The sequence below is a fragment of the Bombus terrestris genome, chromosome 4 (genome assembly GCF_910591885.1).
Source record: "Bombus terrestris chromosome 4, iyBomTerr1.2, whole genome shotgun sequence".
NCBI lineage: Eukaryota > Metazoa > Arthropoda > Insecta > Hymenoptera > Apidae > Bombus > Bombus terrestris.
This window is the reverse complement of record NC_063272.1, coordinates 18,354,438-18,375,257: the sequence shown is the minus strand read 5'-3', so window position 1 is coordinate 18,375,257 and position 20,820 is coordinate 18,354,438. Positions and strand designations below refer to the sequence as shown.

The 20,820-nt window shown below is 27.9% G+C and overlaps 3 protein-coding genes and 2 long non-coding RNA genes across 7 annotated transcripts; 2 read left to right on the top strand and 3 right to left on the bottom strand.

Moving 5' to 3' along the window:
* The first annotated feature begins 258 nt into the window (after window positions 1-258).
* Window positions 259-14,050, top strand: LOC100647494 (CD109 antigen). 3 transcript variants are annotated; one of them, XM_012307741.3, is made up of 28 exons: window positions 259-752; window positions 2,265-2,340; window positions 2,495-2,699; window positions 2,778-3,002; window positions 3,077-3,327; window positions 3,509-3,667; window positions 3,753-3,924; window positions 4,010-4,210; window positions 4,300-4,401; window positions 4,482-4,615; window positions 4,695-4,815; window positions 4,895-5,038; window positions 5,126-5,245; window positions 5,327-5,381; window positions 6,176-6,398; window positions 7,452-7,569; window positions 7,648-7,834; window positions 7,919-8,079; window positions 8,162-8,300; window positions 9,945-10,063; window positions 10,152-10,291; window positions 10,370-10,589; window positions 10,739-11,119; window positions 11,182-11,334; window positions 11,511-11,686; window positions 11,766-11,937; window positions 12,010-12,112; window positions 13,471-14,050. In XM_012307741.3, the coding sequence occupies exons 2-28, from the start codon at window positions 2,276-2,278 to the stop codon at window positions 13,671-13,673; spliced, it is 4,449 nt and encodes a 1,482-aa protein (XP_012163131.1). In that variant the 5' UTR covers window positions 259-752; window positions 2,265-2,275; the 3' UTR covers window positions 13,674-14,050. The 3 variants fall into 3 exon arrangements, with proteins under 3 accessions (XP_012163131.1, XP_003394802.1, XP_012163132.1); XM_003394754.4 differs by lacking the exon at window positions 6,176-6,398 and adding an exon at window positions 5,621-5,756 and having other exon boundaries at window positions 262-752; XM_012307742.3 differs by lacking the exon at window positions 259-752 and adding an exon at window positions 1,888-2,135.
* Window positions 3,145-6,236, bottom strand: LOC125384981. Its single transcript, XR_007223883.1, has 4 exons — window positions 6,107-6,236; window positions 4,088-6,005; window positions 3,249-3,460; window positions 3,145-3,177 (listed from the first exon to the last, which is right to left on the bottom strand). It is a non-coding gene; the product is annotated as an uncharacterized LOC125384981 (long non-coding RNA).
* Window positions 7,675-9,951, bottom strand: LOC125384983. Its single transcript, XR_007223887.1, has 2 exons — window positions 9,212-9,951; window positions 7,675-9,152 (listed from the first exon to the last, which is right to left on the bottom strand). It is a non-coding gene; the product is annotated as an uncharacterized LOC125384983 (long non-coding RNA).
* Window positions 14,051-15,237: 1,187 nt separating the features above from the next.
* LOC100647373 (NFU1 iron-sulfur cluster scaffold homolog, mitochondrial) lies at window positions 15,238-18,786 on the top strand. The gene is made up of 4 exons (XM_003394752.4): window positions 15,238-15,746; window positions 15,939-16,360; window positions 16,946-17,049; window positions 18,500-18,786. The coding sequence occupies exons 1-4, from the start codon at window positions 15,667-15,669 to the stop codon at window positions 18,719-18,721; spliced, it is 828 nt and encodes a 275-aa protein (XP_003394800.1). The 5' UTR covers window positions 15,238-15,666; the 3' UTR covers window positions 18,722-18,786.
* On the bottom strand, window positions 18,779-20,796 carry LOC100647255 (guanine nucleotide-binding protein subunit beta-like protein). Its single transcript, XM_003394751.3, has 5 exons — window positions 20,581-20,796; window positions 20,165-20,373; window positions 19,673-19,879; window positions 19,381-19,491; window positions 18,779-19,138 (listed from the first exon to the last, which is right to left on the bottom strand). Exons 1-5 carry the CDS (start codon window positions 20,687-20,689, stop codon window positions 18,821-18,823), a joined length of 954 nt encoding a protein of 317 aa, XP_003394799.1. The 5' UTR covers window positions 20,690-20,796; the 3' UTR covers window positions 18,779-18,820.
* Between the last annotated feature and the right edge of the window lie 24 nt (window positions 20,797-20,820).

The following is a 20,820-nucleotide window of genomic DNA, read 5'->3' as shown; positions in this document are numbered from 1 at the left end:
AGGAAAGAATATATTGATATATTAATGTCATCTTATACAATTTTTGATCTGTTATTAACTGATCTTCTCAAAAAACAAATTGATCAATTGTACTTTTTATACATATGTTTATTTTTAGATTTTATTACTTCTGTGGGCCCTAAAAAACAAACGATTCATTTACATAAACTTATTTATTGAAAGGAGTTGGCATATATAATAATAAATACTAAAATAATTTTTAGAAAATAATGTTTTCAATGTCATCACTTTGGTCTATTTTTCGATTTATGGAGTTGATCGATGTAACTTCTGAACGGCTTAATTCAGGAAGAATAGCACGTACAATGATAAATTTCGAATAAAAGATCGTAACATCGTCAATACGTGGCGTAGGATACATTTTTAGCTGCTTGTGGTGTATTGAAAAATATAGTTCGCGATGAGATATTGAAGTTTGCAAACGGATAATCAGAGTCAGATTTTACAACAGTGGTACTTCGGTGGCTGGCTTGTTACTCCCATAACGGTAAAAACGTGACAGATATATACAGGAGAAGTGAAGTAGCCAGAAGGAAGGGAAACCTGCACTTGCTCGCTTGCTTTCTTCGAGCCATGATTGGTAATGCTTGTTAGTATTTGTCTAACTGTTGCATTGGAAGCTTTGCAACTTTGTTTTCTTCGATAGTTTCATTTTTCAAAAGGACCGTGCGATCACATCGTAACTAGAATAATATCCTTGAAAATACAAGTAAAATAAATCCTTCGGCGAGGTGAGTCACTGTTCAGAATTGTTTTGTAAGATGACGCGATCCTAGCATAAATTATCCTTTCATTTATATATTATTGGCAAAAATTACGACATATGTATTTTCTTCTTAAATAAATAAATTATTAAAAACAATTCTAATTTGTTTAGTTGATAGTGACATTTATTTTCCGAATTTGCGATCGAATTATAAAATCCGTATGAATTTATCAAGTAATAGAGTTTGGAGAACATATAAAATGTAAACTTCTGTCGTACTACTTTCTAATCAATAACTATGTACATAGATTCCGTTGGTCCATTTAGATAAATAAGTAATGTTTGACAGATGTATTTTATTTAGAACGTAACTAATATATCATAAAATAATGTAACACAAAACTGAAAAGATAATTGGAAGAAAATGATATAACTATAAATTTCAAAATATATATTTAAAATAACATAACTATTCGTGTTTTCAAACGTTTTTAATAAAAATTGAATAATATCTTCGAGACACAATTCAATTCCGAGATTTTTGTTTTAAATGTTAAAAAATTAATTTTTTAAAATAATTTTACTAATTTTGTTAGATGAGGAAAAGAAATGAATTCTGTAATCAGAAAATGATATATTAAACCCAAGATACCGATTTAAGAATGTTTATAATAGTAATATATGATATATTCATCGCTATTAATAACTATTACGAATGAGTATACGAAATTGTACAAAATTATATACCAATAATATAATATCATAATATATATCATAAATTGTATGTTTAAATATGTATGAACATAATATTATTAACAAGTATAGATTAGAGTAGAAGATTAGAAAGACAAATTGTTTGATATACAGAGTAATATGTAAAATATTGTATAAATACTATAAGTATTACATCGATTTGTGTACATATATTAGAATTATTATAATGTAATTTTATAAAATAAGAATCTATTCAATATATTTTATATAAGTAGCTTTTATTAAAATAAATGGTTGAGCAATATGTTTATAAAAATTTTAAATGCATAAATTTCCAAAATTTATTTGCGTTAATCATTCTATATTAAGTAAAACAAAACCATTTTTTTTTAATATTTCAATGATAAAAGATTGAAGAATACATTTTAATATTGACAAAATGAAACTCTTAGCTCTTGGGTTTTCCCACTGCTTTAGTCACATGTTCGTGCTCACAAATCATTGTGCTATCATTAAAAAATACATAATTGCCAATGGAAAAACCAGTTTGACGCTTTGAAGTTTCGATAATTACAAAATTATATAATAGAACGACTATCTTTTATATTTACAATCAAGATATACGATTTAAGATACAAGATATAAGATTTTTTCTCATAGTGAAAATAACTTTTATCTCTGTCATTGTACATATGTAGGTACTTTATGTATTTATAATTTATGCACAGTGTGCTATTCAAAATTTACTTATTAGTAATTTTATTAATTTGTCAACGTTGTTTGTCATTTTGTACTCTAACCTAGATTTCTTTTCATTTTACAGTGACTATAAAAATGGATTGGCAGTGGTTCAATATTGTTTTTTTATTCTGTATAATACTAAATGTTACTGCAGAACAGTATGTATATATATATTTTAATTATACCTTATTAGATATCTAATTAAAATAATAAATATGATAAACATATATTAAACATTGTATTATCAAATATTTTATATAATTAATTATCTAACATAGCTTAATAATCAAATTTTGTAATATGTTTTTAAAGATACTATAGCATAATAGCTCCAAAGGTAATACGACCTGATTCAGAATATCATGTAGCTGTAAGTATTACTGGTGTATCAACATCATCAGCAATATACATTGAACTGTCTGGGTCATTCGACAATAATTCAAGAATAGGAGAAGTATTCAATATATCTCAAGTTACACATGTACAACCATACAGTACAAGAATTTTACGATTTGAAGTAAATGAATTCAAGTTTGTTAACTTCTCTGCATATAAAGTATAATAATACATTTTTTAATTTCTTTTTAAATTTTAGATTGATGATATTATTCCTGGTAAATATGAATTAATTGCACGTGGTTTATCAGGAATAGAATTTTCACAGTCAAAGTCAATAGAATTTATTCCTAAAAGTTATTCAGTCTTTATTCAAACTGATCGAGCAATTTATAAACCAGGAAATAAAGTTATGTTTCGATGTATTTTATTGGACTCCAGACTTAGGCCAACACTTGAAAGATTAGTAAACATCTATATTGTAGTAAGTATATTTAGATAAATACAGCGTATGTAACAAATAAGACAAATTTTTGAATTTATATTACATTTTTATAGGATGGTAAAGGAAATAGAATTAAACAATGGAATCATCCACCTATAACCCATGGAATTTTTAATGCGGAAATCGAATTGTCTGAGTACCCAGTTTTAGGTACCTGGAAAATTACAGCAAATATTGGTGATCAAACATTTGAAAAAGATTTTGAAGTTGCTGAATATGTATTACCTAATTTTGAAGTGATAATTGATGCTCCTAAACATTTTACATTTAAAGAATCAAAAATCACTGCAACAGTCTATGCCAAGTAAGTGAATTCTAATAGTTAAGTAAACTTTTTGTAAGTTCCTAAAGGCACATTACAAATTTTTTTATATTGATTCCTGTTCCACAATTGTAACAGCGTCATTGATATTATTTAATGATGTCTTAGTATTCTCCTAAAAGATTTGACAAAAATTATTTATTTCAAAGTGCAAATCATTTAGGTATACTTATGGTAAGCCAGTGAAAGGAGAAGCAACTGTTACAGCATATCCTGATATATTTTCTGATGTTATCCAACCAATATACCAACAGCCTATACGAAAAGTAATTCCAATAAATGGGAAAATAGTTGTTGATTTTGACATTCATGATGAATTGAGGTATGTGTATATATATATATATATCTTAAAAAACGTTATTAAATATTTTTTGGGAAAAGATATAATTTAATTTCAATTTTAATAGGCTTACTGATGAATATGAAAGACCAGTTATGCTTGATGTTACAGTAGAAGAATCTTTAACTGGTAGAAGACAGAATACTTCTGCGCATATAACCTTACATAAACATAAATACACAATGGATTTGATAAAAACATCAGAATACTATAAACCAGGATTAAAGTATACAGCATTTGTATGTAGTCAAAATTATCCGTAATATTATAAATTTAAATTCTCCTTTAAATATTATAGATATAGTATGAGAAAAATTCTTATAGATAAAATTAACATATCATGATGGAACACCAGTGAGAGATAACAAAAATTTTGTTATGGTAAAATATGGATATACTTACATTACTGATAATCAGTCCACATACACGAATATTACTGGTATGTTGGATGAAAATGGAATGGTAAAGTTGGATTTTTATCCGCCAAAAACTAATGATAATATGTCATATCCTTTAAACATAGAGGTAAAATATTATAGTAGATACATAAGCACTGAAATTAATAATAGAAATAATGATTTAACAATAACCACCAAAAAAATGATTATAAATAGGCTCAATATTTAAACCTTCATGAATGGTTCCCATCAACAAACCAAGCTATGTCTCAGAATAATGAATATATACAAGCTATTTTGAAAACTGAAAAACCTATGGTATGATCATCTTTATGTTATTTAAATTATTTTAAATGTATGAAAATCATCATTAAAAGAATATGATATTTTTGTATAAGGTTAATCGAGATGTAGAAATTGAAGTAAATTCTACAGCTCCATTGAAATATATTAATTACGAGATATTTGGACGTGGCGATATATTGGATGCAGGTTCTATATATGTACAAAATAAACATACAACAAGTTTTAAGTAAATATTTTTTAATATCTAATTACGATGTAATCTATTTCGTTTATTATTTATTTACAAAGCGCGAAATATATTTTAGGTTCTTAGCAACATATGTCATGGCTCCTACTGCACATGTAATTATATATTATATAGGAAATGATGGAGAAATCATTGCAGATGCCTTAGATGTTGAACTAGAAGGACTACTTCAAAATTTTGTAAGTTAATTTGACGAATTAATTGTAATAAAAATTAGAATTGATAAACCTGAATCTGATGTTTTAATTTCTATTAAAGGTTGATATTAAAATGGCATCTGAAGAAGTTGCACCAGGAGATAATATCAATTTAGTTATTACTTCAAAACCAAATTCATATGTTGGATTATTAGGTGTAGATCAAAGATCTATTCTTTTAAAGTCTGGGAACGATATTTCATATGTATGTAGTATTATAAATAATTCTCATTAATTTAAGTTTTGTTATAATTATAAATAATACTTTATTACGTATCTTAATTATTCGCAGGAACAAGTTTATAAAGAGTTGAAATCATATGATAATAATCATGAATCACCTTATGCAAACTCGGTTTTTGATCGATATTTATGGAATCCTGGTTCAGCTACAGCAAAAGATGTTTTCAGAGTAAATAGATAAATAATTTTATTTGGATGGATTTTTGATATTTTTTTATCAATATTAATATAGATATATATTGTTTGATAGGAAAGCGGTGCTATCATTATAACAAATGCCTATGTCCATGAAAATTTTCAAATTCGTAAGTAAAGTGCTTTCTATATGGCTTAAGTTTATTACTAATATCATTTTCTTATCTCTTACACGTGATACTAAATATTTTCTAATACCATAACATATTTAGTCAACAACATTTTATTCATTTGCAATGTAGAATGAGAAGGATGTTCTTAAATCTAATTTTTCATGTAATACTTACTATCAAGTCTTTAGTTAATCAGATCACGTACTTATTACTTAACAAGGCTTATGTCTGTATAGTATACTACAGATCTGGTGTAGAGTTCGCCTTTCCAACAGCTGCTGGAAGTTTCAGTTCAATTGCATTGCCATCAGAGAAGACGAAAGTACGCAAGAATTTCCCTGAAACTTGGCTTTGGCAAACGCTTGATGCTGGGTAATGCCATTGAAAATTTTTATCTGCTGAGAACTTTTTTTTATCATTAAAACAACATTGATATAACTCATTAAGTAAATATAAATGTTTCTATGTGCTAACTATCTAAAAATACTTAATATATAATATCATCTTTTAAATTAATTTACTAATATTCGTTCAATAATGGCTTTATGTTATTTAGTGCTATGGTGATGGACTTATTACAATTCATATTTCATTCTCTGCAGTGTAATCATCTATTCATATCTAAAAACATAAATCAGAGGATTATTATATAACTTAAAATATAAAAAATTAAGGTACTTTAAATGAAATATAATAAGAAATTAGATTAATTTCTACAATACCTTTATATTATTTTTTTTTTATTCCCTTGGTTGTGCTGATATAATACAATATATAGAATTGGATTACAGAACAATCGGGAATACTGGAGGGTAGAATAACAGGCTCACCTCATGGGGCATCCACACTTCGACCAGACCTTGGTCCACCTGTTACGCACAAACTAGCAACAAGACCACCACTGGCAGGTCCTTATGCCTTCTCTCGCATCCCACCTCCTGTTTGGAATAAGCCCCGTGTATTCCTAATGCATGACATCTTAAACACCTGGCTTTTTACAAACTTTTCTGCAGGGTATTTATCTCATATACTTTCAGTTTATGAAGCTTTACGTACACGCTTTGTATACATTATTTTATAAATGACGTTCATGGGTCATGCTTTATTTTGTACAAGTTACTTTTATATAAATCAAAGCTGGAATATTTTGGGTATTCTTATGGTGAATCATCTAACTTTGTTACCTTGAATTATTTATAAACTGCTTGTTACGAGAAAAGCTGTATGAGGACGTACAATATAATAATTAGTTTCTTTGCTATTTTGCTTTCTTATCAAGATATGAAGATTATTTTAAATTTCTATATATAATGTGTAACATTTGATTCTGCAATTTTTATGTTACATGTGAGTAAAATTCTGTGTCATTTGCACACATTTATTGACTATGAACATATATTAAATTGTAATGGATAAAATTTTGAGCATTTTTTATATTAAAGGTTATTTAGGGAATATTTCATTAATGTACTTACTTTAATAGTTTCTTAAAATACTCTTTCAAATTACTGGTTCAAATGTTACACATTTATATTTGAATCAAAGTGACCTTTATATCTCAGAAAAAGATAAGATAACAAAAAATTTATTATTATATTTTATACCACTTTGATACTATATGATGTTTATTTGAAAGAGTTTTAATACAACATACAGATTCCAAGTAATTTGAGATGACAGAATTAGGTGACTTACTCTGTTAACTCTGTATAATTGGCATACATAATCAGTAATAGCCAATAAATATCATTCATATCTATATACTTTAAATTGCTTTAGATTGTATCATTCTTCAATTGTTTATTCTATCATATTTAACGAATTTTTATAAAATACATCTAGTACTGAATATTCTATAGACAAAACGTATTTATTTGAAGAAATAAGTCATATTAGGAAGAATTTCTTTTATTAATTTTGCTAAAAACATTAAATTTAATATTATATACAGATTCATTTTCTTTTTAAATAAATTTGTAAATTATTATTTATGCGTATAATTGAAGTATATTGATATAGTATTTCAAAATAAAATTAAAATGCAAATTAACTATAAATTGAAAATAGATATGAAGGAAAAAATGAGCTGAAAAGAAATGTACCAGATTCAATTACATCATGGGTGCTCACTGCATTTTCTGTAAATGATGTTCATGGATTAGGTCTTATAGAAGAGCCACGAAAGGTAATATAAAATGACTATATAAATAATTGCAAAGTTTCCGTAATATAAATATAAAAAGAAGAATTTACGTTTTTACAGTTGAAAGTTTTTAGACCATTTTTCATCTCTATGGAATTTCCTTACTCTGTGATTCGAGGAGAAATTGTTGCAATCCAAATTGTGGTGTTCAATTATATGAACAAAAATGTTGTAGCTGAGGTTCTGTTAACAAATGAGGGTCAGTTTGATTTCGCAGAAATGTCCAACGAAGTTCAGGATGTACCAAGTGAGATTAAAATTCTATTATTTCGAAACATTTTGTACAAACTATAGTATATAACATAAACGTAACTTATGAAAAATTTTCTAGAATTAGAATTGTATCGTAAGAAAAAGGTAGAAGTGAAAGCTAATTCCGGAAGCAGTGTATCTTTTATGATTGTTCCTCGAGACTTGGGATACATTACGATTAAGGCAACTGCAAATAGTATATTAGCTGGAGATAGTGTTGAGCGTAAATTACTTGTTAAAGTAAAGTGTTTCTTTATAAAATTATTTTTTATCTTTCGCTAATTGAAAGTGAATTTAAACTTTTCTACTAATTTATGCACAGGCTGAAGGAGAAACTCAATATGTAAACAGGGCTACTTTCATAGATCTTAGAAGTACAACAAATACATCGATGAATATTACAATTGATATACCTAAAAATGCTGTACCAGGTTCAGAATATATTGAAATATCTGCAGTAGGTAATGATCCACAATTATCGAAATTTTGATTAGTACTTTCGACACTCATGAAGATGTGAAGGGTTTAGTAAAATTTCAAGTTTAGTCAAATACGATTCTACATGCAGAAATAAATCGAAAATATGGAATACAATTTTTTCATACGAGGCTTTGTTTCCGAGATAATTGAGTTTGAAAATTTGTCAAGTATGCTTAAATTTAATTAATCATCGACAAGGTATGAGTAAACAAGTTAGGAGGTTATTCTAAATGCGAAAATAAATGAAAAGTGTAGAACAAGATTTTTTGTTTAAGACTTCATTTAAAAAAAAATAGAATATGAACATGTTAAAAATTCTTAGTTAAGAATTGTCCTAATACACTCCTATGATAAAATTCTTAATTTATTTGTCTCGGAAACAAAGCGTCTTATGAAAAAATTTTATTGTACATTTTTGTCTTATTTTCACACATGGAATAACCTATTGATTATTTACACCTGTCAGTTCGAAATTAGCCATGTTCAAGTGTACTTGATAAATTTTCAAACTTGATTTTCTCAGAAACGAAGTGTTATATAAAAAAAATTTTATTTCTTATTTTCAATTTATTTTTTCACGTAGAATCACCCTGTATCTAATTGTACCATTTGAGGTGAGACACGCAATTATTTCCCAAACTGTTCGTTATGCAAAAAAATATTTCTAGTTAAACTTACTTTATTTTGTGGGGGACATCTTATGATCTTTTCTATCAAATCGTATCTAGATGGACATGCCTTCTAGATTTCAAAGTGATCTTTATTATTTTAAATGGATTTGTATATTTTTGTTCAGGTAAGCGTGTAGCCTGTTCCGTGACTAATTCATTGACCTATAATGTGTTGGTGGACCAAAATCATTCAAGGTCATTTATAGCCTTTCAAAACTTACCTTCATTTAACATTTGGAAATTGTCCATTATCATCTGTATTCGAAATGATGACCAGGAACTTAAATGCATTGGTTTATTCTATTCTTAAAAGATAGTTGCACCCTCTCTAATGTTTTAGAAAAAATTGATTGGCAGTTATTCTTTATATGATTTTTCATATTATCAGGGGTAATGGGTTCTATTATTATCTTGATCTGATGATTGATGATGATTGATCTTTTATGAAACATCGCAATAAAAAAGATTATAGCTATCAAACCCGGAGACGTTGGTGGAAAGGGCATCCTGCATCGAAACGAAGAACGCATACTGATAATCACAATAGTACCGATTCCTTCGAAGTAATTGTAACATAAATTCCAGTAAATAAAATCTTGAGGATGTTTAACAAAGGTAAGTTTCGAACGGCAAAAAATGAGCTTGAATGACCTTAGAACAACAACACATAGAACGGTGATTTTGTCATAAAATGGGCAATACGCCGATCCGAATAATATATATAGTTCCATTAAAAAAAGCAAAGAATAATCTTAAAATCTGGAAGGCATGTCCACCTAGATAAGATTTGTGACCATCACAAGATGTCTCCATCGAAATAAAGTAAATTTAATTTGAAACATTTTCTAGTATAACGAATAATTCGAAAGATAATTGCGTGTATCACTACAAATGGGTCACTCTATGTATAAGTACATGTATAATTTGATATTAAATTATATATCTTTTTATCAGGCGATATTTTGGGTCCAAGTATTATGAATTTGGCAAATTTAATTAAATTGCCATCTGGTTGTGGAGAACAGAATATGTTAAATTTTGTTCCAAATATAATGATATTAAATTATCTCAAAGTAAGTAGATGTATAATATATACGTAATGATATATCATTAGAGAAATAATCTAATCGCAAATATATTTGTATTAAAATTTCCTTATAGAATACAAATCAATTAACACATGCGGTAGAAAGCAAAGCTCTTCAATATATGGAAATAGGCTATCAAAGAGAATTAACTTACAGACATAATGATGGATCATTCAGCGCATTTGGCATGTCAGATAGTAATGGAAGTACATGGTATACAAATATTTAATTGTTATGTTACATTCACTAATACTGCAACATTTTGTATTATTCTTACATTTTATCTGCTAGGCTTACTGCCTTTGTGGCAAAAGCTTTTAAACAAGCTGCTGCATACATCCCAATTGAAGACAGAATAATAGATGAAGCTTTACAATGGTTATCAAATAATCAAGCTCCTAACGGAAGTTTCCCTGAAGTAGGAAGAATTAGTCATCGAGACATGCAAGGTGGAGCTGCAAAAGGTCTTGCATTAACAGCATTTACTCTTATTACTTTTCTTGAAAATTCAGTAAGTACAATAATTTATTGAATAATTGTGAAAAAATTTCTGAATAATTTTTGAAAATACAATAGTCGAATACATACAATACTAATCTTATTATAACATTGTATAAAGTATACATATATTTTCCATCTTTATAATATTCTGTATTATAGGACTCTAACGGAAAATATAGAAACACTATAAATAAAGGAATTGATTACATTGTTCGTAATATGAATGATCTAAATGATACTTATGCTTTGAGTATATGTACATATGCTTTAAACTTAGCAAAACATCCATATGAGACTGCAGCATTTAATTTGCTAGAATCTAAAGCCATGACAAAAGAAGATATTAAATGGTGGAGCAAACCTATACCAGCAAACGATAAAAATCCGTGGTACCATTCTCTACCACGATCTGTCGACGTTGAAATGACGTCCTATACTTTGTTAACTTATATAAGGCGTAATTTAGTCGTTGATTCTATACCCATAATGAAGTGGCTTGTAAAACAAAGAAATGCTGAAGGTGGTTTTGCATCCACACAGGTAAATATTAAAGTATAAATTAGAAGAGTGTAGGAAATGTACATACTATTAACAACTCTTAGGATACCGTAATTGGAATACAAGCCTTGGCGAAATTAGGTGAAAAATTAGTAACAAAAGCTAATGCCATTTCTATCATATTCTTATACGAAGAAGGTGGACAAAGCCAAATGAATATAAATCCTAACAATTCCATGATACTTCAAAAACAAATGGTAAATTCAAACTGCATTTAATATAGTGTAATAACTAATCACCTTAAGAAAAATAATTGATAAAACAAATTAATGATAAAACAAAAAAAAAAGAATCTTATAAGCATAATGTTAAAATTGTGAAATGTACTCTACATGTAAGTAGTAAACGATTCTAATATTTATTATTTCCTAAGCTTCCAAAGAAAACTCGACTGATTGGTATAACAGCCACTGGAAATGGATTTGCTTTAATTCAAATTACATACAAATATAATCTAAATGTAACTGGGGCATGGCCACTGTTTACTTTGGATCCTCAAGTAGATAAAAATTCCAATGCTAATCATTTGCAACTTTCAATTTGTTCTGGGTATATTTATCTCTCTGATATTCTATAAATATTACTTAATATTATTATTATATATTTAATGCAACATATTTATTATTAGATTCGTTCCGACTAAGGAAGCGAACGAAAGTAATATGGTTGTGATGGAAGTCAGTTTACCTTCTGGTTTTACAGTGGATAAGGAATCATTACCTAGTCTTGAAGTGTCACAAAATGTAAAACGAGTAGAAACTAAGAACGGAGATACGGTCGTAATATTATACTTTGATGAGGTATAGAACAAAATATATATTTATATTTTTAAGTAATCTGAAATTAGTTTTAAACCAAATAATATCTTACAGATGAGCAGGCAAGAATACTGCCCTACAGTGTCCGCATTCAGGACACATAAAGTGGCAAAACAGAAACCAGTACCAGTTACTATATATGATTATTACGATTCATGTAAGTTAATAATAATAATATGCAATAATAAAATATTATTTTATAATTCATTATTAATATGTTGATTGCTCAAAGAACAAAGTACTAATGTTACTTATTTCAGCACAATACATTCTTCTATATTCTTCTACATTCTATAATATACTATATACTAGGTTGACCCAAAAGTTTCTTTCGTTTTATAAAGATATAATAGATCCAGAATATTTTTTGTTTCATATTATTTTATTGAATTATGTATGATCCATTTTGTTCCAATAGAAAAAAATTTCATAAAACAAAAAATGTTGTGCATCTATTATTTCCTTATAAAACGAAAGAAACTTTTGGAAGAAATTAATAACATTAATTAAAACATTTTATAGCTCTATTAGTACTTTATATGATCAATTTGTCGATTTATAACGCGATTATGAATTTTGACGAAATTTTTTTTTAATTACTTTATTGTTGCATGCATATAACGAGTAAGGTAATAAAAACCTATGATCGGATACTAATGTCTCCATAGTTAAACTTCATTTCATTGCACCATTTTTCTAAACATATTTTATATTTTCTGATAGTACAACGATGAACGGAGATAAAATATAACGGTTTTGAGTTTAGGAGTCAATTGGTTCAACAAAAGTTGTCTTTGATTTATGAATCGATTTAAAAAATATCATTTTGGATTAGAGTTAGCCCAATTGATATTACAGCAAGAACACCTATAGTGTCAACAAAGATTAAAATTTTAAAAATTTATCTTTAATGCATAAGACAGAGTGAACTATACAATATTTTATACCTCATATTTTTGTACTTAAATATATCCCAAGAGTAAACAATAAATTCTAAATTCGAGTAAATCATACAATAGGTTAAGAGTAAAATAGTAAAATAGTAAAATTTTAGATATGCATGACTTTCGAACCAATTTATTCTTACATTCAAAACTGTTATATTTCAACTCTATTTATCGAGTAATATCAAATTGGTATTTAATTTTTTTCAAGATCATTGGAGTCCGATTGTTCGTTCTTATTATTTTTCTTGTTACATGCACGTCACAATAAGGTAATTAAAAAAGATTTCTTAAAAATTCACGAGGCCGTAATACATCGACAAGTTCACACTTCTTGCATTATTAAAATAATACAAATCTTAAGAATATATGACTGCTTCTTTAATTTAAATACTTCAACCAATTCCATCATTTCTGAACTCTAGTGATCCTCATGGCAGTCAATTTATTAAGTGATATTATTTCATGTCATAAATAAGTTAATATATTCTTTTTAATTTCAATTCACTAATTTTATTAATTTATGATATAATTTATGAATCTTAATCTATTAATAATTTTCTATGATTAGCAAGAAGAGCAAGAGTATTTTATGAGCCACGTAAAGCTACTCTTTGTGATATATGCGAGGATGAAGATTGTGAAGATTTATGTGTATTGCAACCTGGTAAACAAAAGGATTCTCCGCAATCTGCTGCTTCACATTTATCAACTTGTACATATCTCCACTTGCTTGTTACTTTATTTTACATTACATGCTTTGGATATTTGTAACTCTATAGCTTCTTAACAAAATTTTACATAACTTTTTTATGAAATACAATGAGGAAGTTTTGTATAAATAATAATTTACAACCAAAGTACTTACATTATATAGAAGAACCAAGCTCTTTTAATATTGAAATATTGTAATCTATTTAAATGATTATTATTTAAATCTTAAGTAACGTAATCTTGAATCGCTTAAAATTAATGTTCACTTCTTATATATATAACTTATAAGAACTTATTATATATATAATTTTATTTTAAATAATATACTAAACACAATTTAAAATATTGCACTTTATTCAATCAATTGTTCACACATTTTTGTTGTATTCTAATATTTTTTATATTAGATTAAATATACCTTATTGTTATTGATAGCACATTAATATCTTTTTATTTATTTGCAATTAAACCCCTAACTAAAAGCAATAATACAAATTCCTATGTATTCATCTACTTATAATAACGTAATTATTTTAATAAACTGAAGAAAATTATATTTTAAATAATTATATAATTTAATATAATACTACCTTGCTTTAGGGGTTCAAAAATTATTAACTCTTTTTGCAATCCTGTAGTTTTAGAAAATACAAGTTTTACAGCGAGAAATTATTGAGTCATGAAACTTCTCGCGCGGTTGAAGGAAAGCAAAGAGAAATTAGTTCGCGCAAACAACAAAGACGGGTACCAACTACGTGTAAAAAAAAAAAGAAAAAGAGACCAGTTTCTAATAATAAAAACACTAATCTGTTAACCATTTATAGAAGTTCAGAGGAATTCCAGACAAATCTAGCTGTGTGTCGCTAGAGAATGGGTTCGCGCGGGATTTCGATACACCCGTATTGCTCGGATTTCGGAAAGTTTCGAAGTTTCGGAATACCGAAACTCGATTCGATCAGCTACAGACTTATGATTTATGTATCAGCACGAGCGAGCGGGCCGTCTATCTTTCTGTCAGTTCGACAAAAACTTAAATATTTGAATCACATTTAACAGCTTTTAGCTTTTGACTTAATAATAATAAAGACACCCATAAAAACATTGATATACACTTTATACCTATATAAACTTGTATAAACTTTATAGTCCTCTTAAGCGAGAACTGCGAAGGAAAAAGGATCCTTCTCGATAGCGATGATTTCAATTTTTACTTATCTTCGATAAAAGTCCTCGCCTTATCCCGCGCACTCCGGAGTTTAATACTTTAGTGTTTTAAGGCGTTTGTCTTTTTCCGCGAACTTTCCTTTCTAAACTGGGACAGCTCGTGCCATCCAAAGGGCATTATTAAATTAGGGATATTATTAGACTAGAACATTATTAACCGGCACGAACGCAAGACTCAAAATGGAAATGGGGGAAGAATACATCGTCCACTAGCAAATAATTGGACGAGTTGCCAGCTCAATAATCATACATATAAACAAGTCTCGACATTCATATATTGAAGCTTAGGAAAAATTGTTCGAAAATTGAGTCGTATCTAGTTGTGAAAAATCAACATGGAAGATAAGAAGGTTATAGTTCTGCGCATGCGTGACATGTTATAAATGTCTCAGACAAAGACAAAAATATTCTATTCATCTCTATCTATCTGACAGAAACTCGAACTTTATTGACCCTTCCATATTGACTTTTCACGATTAGACACGACTCAACTTTCGGACGGTTCTCCTTAGCGAACGTCAAGACTTGTTTATATGATCGTGGTCAGCCTTGTATTGTATACAATGATTTGTACTGTATTTGTTATTAGATTTACATAACCTTAAAGCATTAGAAGACCTAGTTGTCACTTAAAAATTGTATATAAACATTAATAAAATACTGTCGATCGTTGGCACCACATCTGTTAATATGTACAATAATAACATGAAATTGCGCAAACAACAAAAATAATCCATACATTAATAAGCGAAAGCGAACACGAAAACGAGAAATAGTGATAGAAACTAACCGCAAATCTCTATAATGAAAAGTAATTAACGAAACAATAATGGATAAAATTTTAAGAAATACATTACCTATTAGTCGACAATTATTACGTACGTCGTCAATAACATATCAATATTCGAAGTAAGCCATCAAACTTTATTCTTAATTTGTGAAAAATTTTAAATATAAACGAACAAATAAATGGATATAAATATAAAAACTTTAATGATTCGTAATATTACATTATTTATTAATTTGTTTTACTATTTATAATATAAAATTATTTATGTGATATATTATTACATATTAAATTATTTATTATTAATGTTGCAGAATTTTTAAAGATTGTGTTGCATGTATGTATACAGAATACAATAATGTTATATTAAGATCAAATCTACTTCCTGTTAAAAAAACGTTTAATATTATACAAAATCGTACAATGTTTATACAAACTCAAGACACACCAAATCCAAATAGTTTAAAATTTATACCTGGAGTTAAAGTGTTAGAAACAGGTCAAACTAAGGATTTTCCTAATGCTACAGATGCATATTGTTCACCACTTGCAAAAATGTTATTCCGTATTGATGGTGTAAAGTCTGTATTTTTTGGTCCTGATTTTATTACAATATCAAAAGCTGATGAAGATGTTGAGTGGAAATTATTGAAACCAGAAATATTTGCTGTCATAATGGATTTTTTTGCAACTGGCTTACCTATATTAACCGATGAACAGCCTGCAACAGATACTCGTGAGATTCCTCTTTATTTGTCAATTTTCATACAAAATCGTTTATATAGTGTGACTAAATAATTTATATATTTATAATTTAATAGATATTTTATATATTTCTCAATTTAGTGGTATGTATACGGGGTGTTAATTAATAACTTTCATTTGAAACATCTTTTGAATAATTGATACATAAATGTAATGTATATACAGACAAACTCAAAATATTATCTTCAAGTGACCTGAAGATAATACATAGTTATAAAAGAAAAAAATTTAATTGAAACAAACAAGGGTAGATCTCTCTCTCTTTATTAATTTTTCTTGCAAAATATGTTTAATATTTTCAACCTTAGTTTTTAAATGTTTACAAATAATCTGTTTCTTACAAGAGTTATCATTTGTTTTGGAATAGATGGATTATAAATTTGCCTGAAATATCTCACAGTTTCTGTCATGAAGTCAAACAACTTTTATTTTGAAACATTTTTTCTCCTTCCTGATATTTACAAAACTAATCACACGTAGATATTTAAGACAGACATATTGTATATTGAAAAACAAAAATATTTCTATATGATTAATAATACTTTATTTATTATAGAAATTAGTGAGGATGATAGTGAAATAGTACAAATGATAAAAGAATTATTGGATACTCGAATACGACCGACAGTACAGGAAGATGGAGGTGATATTGTATTTATGGTGTGTAATAATTTATTCCTATTTTGTTGAATATTTAATATATGAAAAACGATAAATATAAATCAGGAGGCGAAAATAATAATTACTTTAAACATTTCTTGGAAAAAAGTCATAGAAATTAATATTTATTTAAATTGAGGCCAGTTATCGATAAATCTCAAAGTAATTTCTTGAAAAATTAAATGATTAAAATTTATTTTAATTATCAGTATCCATTATCGGTGAAGGAAATTTAACTTTGTTTGTCAGTAACCAATACATATGACTGGAAATTTTTTGATTATCAATAATCATCGATTACCGAAATTTTATTTTGTTTATCGATAATCATTAATCGCGACGAAAAATCTTTTTATTTACTGCTAACCAATATCGATGACAAAAATATTTTCCAGTTACATTCGACTATTGTCAATTGTTATTAACACTGTTGATAATTAGTATTCATTGACAACATAAAAGAACTTAATTATAAGATTTATATATTTTACTAGGCAAACAAAATACAGTATGAAAATAAATGAAACAAAGAATAGAATAAAAACTATTGTAATACAATATTATAGTACAATGTTTTTACTAACGCTTGTATTAATATTGTGTTACAACACTTTTTAATTTTCTTCTTTGTTCCATATATTTTCATACTTTTTCTTTTGCTTAATAAAATATATAAATTCCATAATCAATTATTTTTACATTATCAATGAATATGTTCGAGTTATCAGTCATATTAATAATAATTAACAATAGCCGAATGTAAACAGAAAAAGGTTTTGCCAGCGATAATGGCTATCGGTAACCAAAAAAGATTCCGGCCATTTATATTGGTTACTTGTAACCAAAATTAAATGTCCATCATTGATAATGATTATTTATAACCAAAATAAAATTTCCGTCATCGATAATGATTACCGGTAATTAAAAATTTTTAGTTAAGAGTATCAACTGTTATATCATAGCTGTTAAAATTTGTCTTACAATAGTTATGGTATCTGATATAAATATAAAATTAATTTTTAACAACTTTTAACTTTTTTGTACATTTTAACTATAAAATACTTCACAATCCATATGAAATGAGCTTTATAAATTAAAAAGAGATTCAATTTCATTTCTAAATTAAAAGATATGACACATTTATATATAGCTACTGTTAAAATTATATCTTTTCATAAGTTGAAGTTAGCTGTCCTGGCATAAAACTACATAAGTAACTGATGTTCATGAACGTAAAATTGCGTCATTTTATAAAGTAATTTGAAAGTATAAAATAACAATAAGTTGTATTTTAGAACAAATTTTTATATCTATAATATAAATATAATATGATATAAATCTGCAATAGTAACTTTAGTTCACTCATTTTTAAGCAGCTTTTAATTATAGGGAATAAAGAAATTATGAATTGTGAAACTGGCAATATCTCTAGTATTATATCTGATTATAGGGCTTCGAAGAAGGCATAGTGAAATTGAAAATGCAAGGTTCCTGCACAAGCTGTCCAAGTTCTGTGATCACTTTAAAAAATGGAGTTCAAAATATGATGCAATTTTATATTCCAGAAGTGCTTGGAGTAGTGCAAGTGGAGGATGAAACTGATCAAATCGCAAAAAAGGAGTTTGAAAAGTTTGAAGAAAAGATTAAAAACTCTAAACCTAGTGAAAAGTAGACTTTTAATCATTGTTTTGTAAGAGCATAGTATATGTAGAAATAAATTAAACACTTGTTCCTTTTTTTTCTGCTTTTATTTTATTCCAGTCTAAAGTCTTTAACGGCTAGATACAGAAACTTGCCAAACACGGATAGTATTGTCTGAGTAGCCGGCAAAGAGGGTTTGTCCATCAGTAGACCACGCTAAAGACAGACAATGAGGTGGCTCTGCTTTACTCGTTGCAGACACTACCTCTGGTTTTAATTCTTCAACCATTTCTTTGGTTTCAAGATCCCATATCTTGATCCAAGGTCCAAATGCAGCACATAGCCAGTAACGATTAGGGCTGAAGCACAAAGCTGTGATAATGTCGTTATGATCTAAGGTGTGGAGATGCTTTCCGTCATTCAGATCCCATAACATAGCCTTACAGTCCTGCAAATAAAAGAGCAATTTTTAATTGATATCTATAGATTCTTATATAACTAGAAGTTTAAACATTTTGCAATAATATCGATCATACTATAGATATAAGAGGTTTAAATAGTGCAATTTTCAAATAATTCTGTAATTTCACGGAAAGAACAAAAATGAAGTGATTCATATAGAATTTGTTGAGTAATTAAGTAAAAGAGCTATATCGATGATGACATTATTTATATTTTTCTAATATATACCTTGCCGCCTGAAGCACAAAGCGATCCATCAGGGGAGACAGTAACCGTATTAAGATATCCAGTGTGTCCACTGTGATTGATCTTTAGTCTACAATTTGTTAAGTTCCATACCTGCGAATTATTATACAACTAGTGAAAAATAAAAATAATTAACACTTTATTAAATAGTTTACAACTTCGAAAATCAGTCCCATATCCGCTTACACTCACAAATATCATGTTCAATAAAAATATATACATCATGTTATTATGATTAAAATAAATATTAGTATTTTATATAGCTTTAACGTACCTTGACCAATTTGTCCCAGCCTGCAGAGACAATGATGGGATTCGAATGATTCGGAGAAAAACGTACACAGCTAACCCAGTCTGTATGTCCATCATCTTGAATAGTATACTTGCACTCAGCCAAAGTATTCCACAGTTTAATTGTCTTGTCTCGGGAACCAGAAACAATTTGACGATTGTCCACGGAGAAGGCGACGCTTAAAACATCCTGTTAACACAATTATTTAATTTATGCAATTGATCATTTGCAAGCAACATAAATTTGTGTATCAAATGTGGTCAGTACTTACAATACTATATACTTAATTGCCCACCTCTTCTATTTATTAAATATAAAAAAATATATAAAAAAAAGCTTCAGTATATTTCCCAGAGACTCACGTAGTTACATCTTCTGCCAATGGCATTCAATAAAAAAAAAAAATTGAAAAAAAAAAGCTTCCATGTATCTCGTGAAGAGCGACGACCATAGATCAGAAGGAAAATTTCACACCTTGGTATGGTCTTCGAATCGTCGTGTCGTACGACCTGCGGCCAAGTCCCAAAGTCGAAGAGTTTTGTCCCATGAACCAGATAGAGCATAATTACCATCGGACGATAGCACTACATCACTAATAAAGTGAGAGTGACCATACAAACGCTTCTGAGGAATACCATAATTGGCTTCGTCACGTGTTAGCTTCCATACGATTAAAGTTTTATCTACAAACAAAATGTACAAATTTTTACATATATTTTGCGTATATTAAATTACCATCTCCCTTGAAATTAACAAAATATAAATGGATAAAATACTTTGAAAAGCTATACGAATGTAAATAAACATATATATGTATATATATAATAGATATGCAAATAAATAGTAGTAATAATGCTAGACAACGTGTAAACCGCTACGTGGCTACTTACCACGTGAAGAAGACAGTATCATATCCGGATATTTTGGATTTGTCGCGATTTGGGTGACCCATCCATTGTGTCCCCGAAGTGTCCCTCTTAATTGAAGAGTTTCAGTCATTTTTTGATTATTTTAAGATATTTTATGTTATGGATTGAAATAGATTCCGATCCACGACCCACATTCAACAAAGCGTCGAACGAAAAGAACGACAACCCTCCTCTTTTCGAATGTGTATATTGTCACAATTT

What these genes read in the sequence shown, in the direction of transcription:
- LOC100647494 (XM_012307741.3), top strand. Translation starts at nt 2,276, where the DNA reads ATGGATTGGCAGTGGTTCAATATTGTTTTTTTATTCTGTATAATACTA. An exon ending in TAGTAAACATCTATATTGTA is followed by an intron (nt 3,003 to 3,076) that starts GTAAGTATATTT and finishes ACATTTTTATAG; the next exon opens with GATGGTAAAGGAAATAGAAT. An exon ending in CCATGAAAATTTTCAAATTC is followed by an intron (nt 5,382 to 6,175) that starts GTAAGTAAAGTG and finishes ATTGGATTACAG; the next exon opens with AACAATCGGGAATACTGGAG.
- LOC100647255 (XM_003394751.3), bottom strand. Translation starts at nt 20,689, where the DNA reads ATGACTGAAACTCTTCAATTAAGAGGGACACTTCGGGGACACAATGGA. An exon ending in GATTCGAAGACCATACCAAG is followed by an intron (nt 19,880 to 20,164) that starts GTGTGAAATTTT and finishes TTGTGTTAACAG; the next exon opens with GATGTTTTAAGCGTCGCCTT. An exon ending in GCTGGGACAAATTGGTCAAG is followed by an intron (nt 19,492 to 19,672) that starts GTACGTTAAAGC and finishes AATAATTCGCAG; the next exon opens with GTATGGAACTTAACAAATTG.
- LOC100647373 (XM_003394752.4), top strand. Translation starts at nt 15,667, where the DNA reads ATGGATAAAATTTTAAGAAATACATTACCTATTAGTCGACAATTATTA. An exon ending in ACAGCCTGCAACAGATACTC is followed by an intron (nt 16,361 to 16,945) that starts GTGAGATTCCTC and finishes TATTTATTATAG; the next exon opens with AAATTAGTGAGGATGATAGT. An exon ending in GAGGTGATATTGTATTTATG is followed by an intron (nt 17,050 to 18,499) that starts GTGTGTAATAAT and finishes ATCTGATTATAG; the next exon opens with GGCTTCGAAGAAGGCATAGT.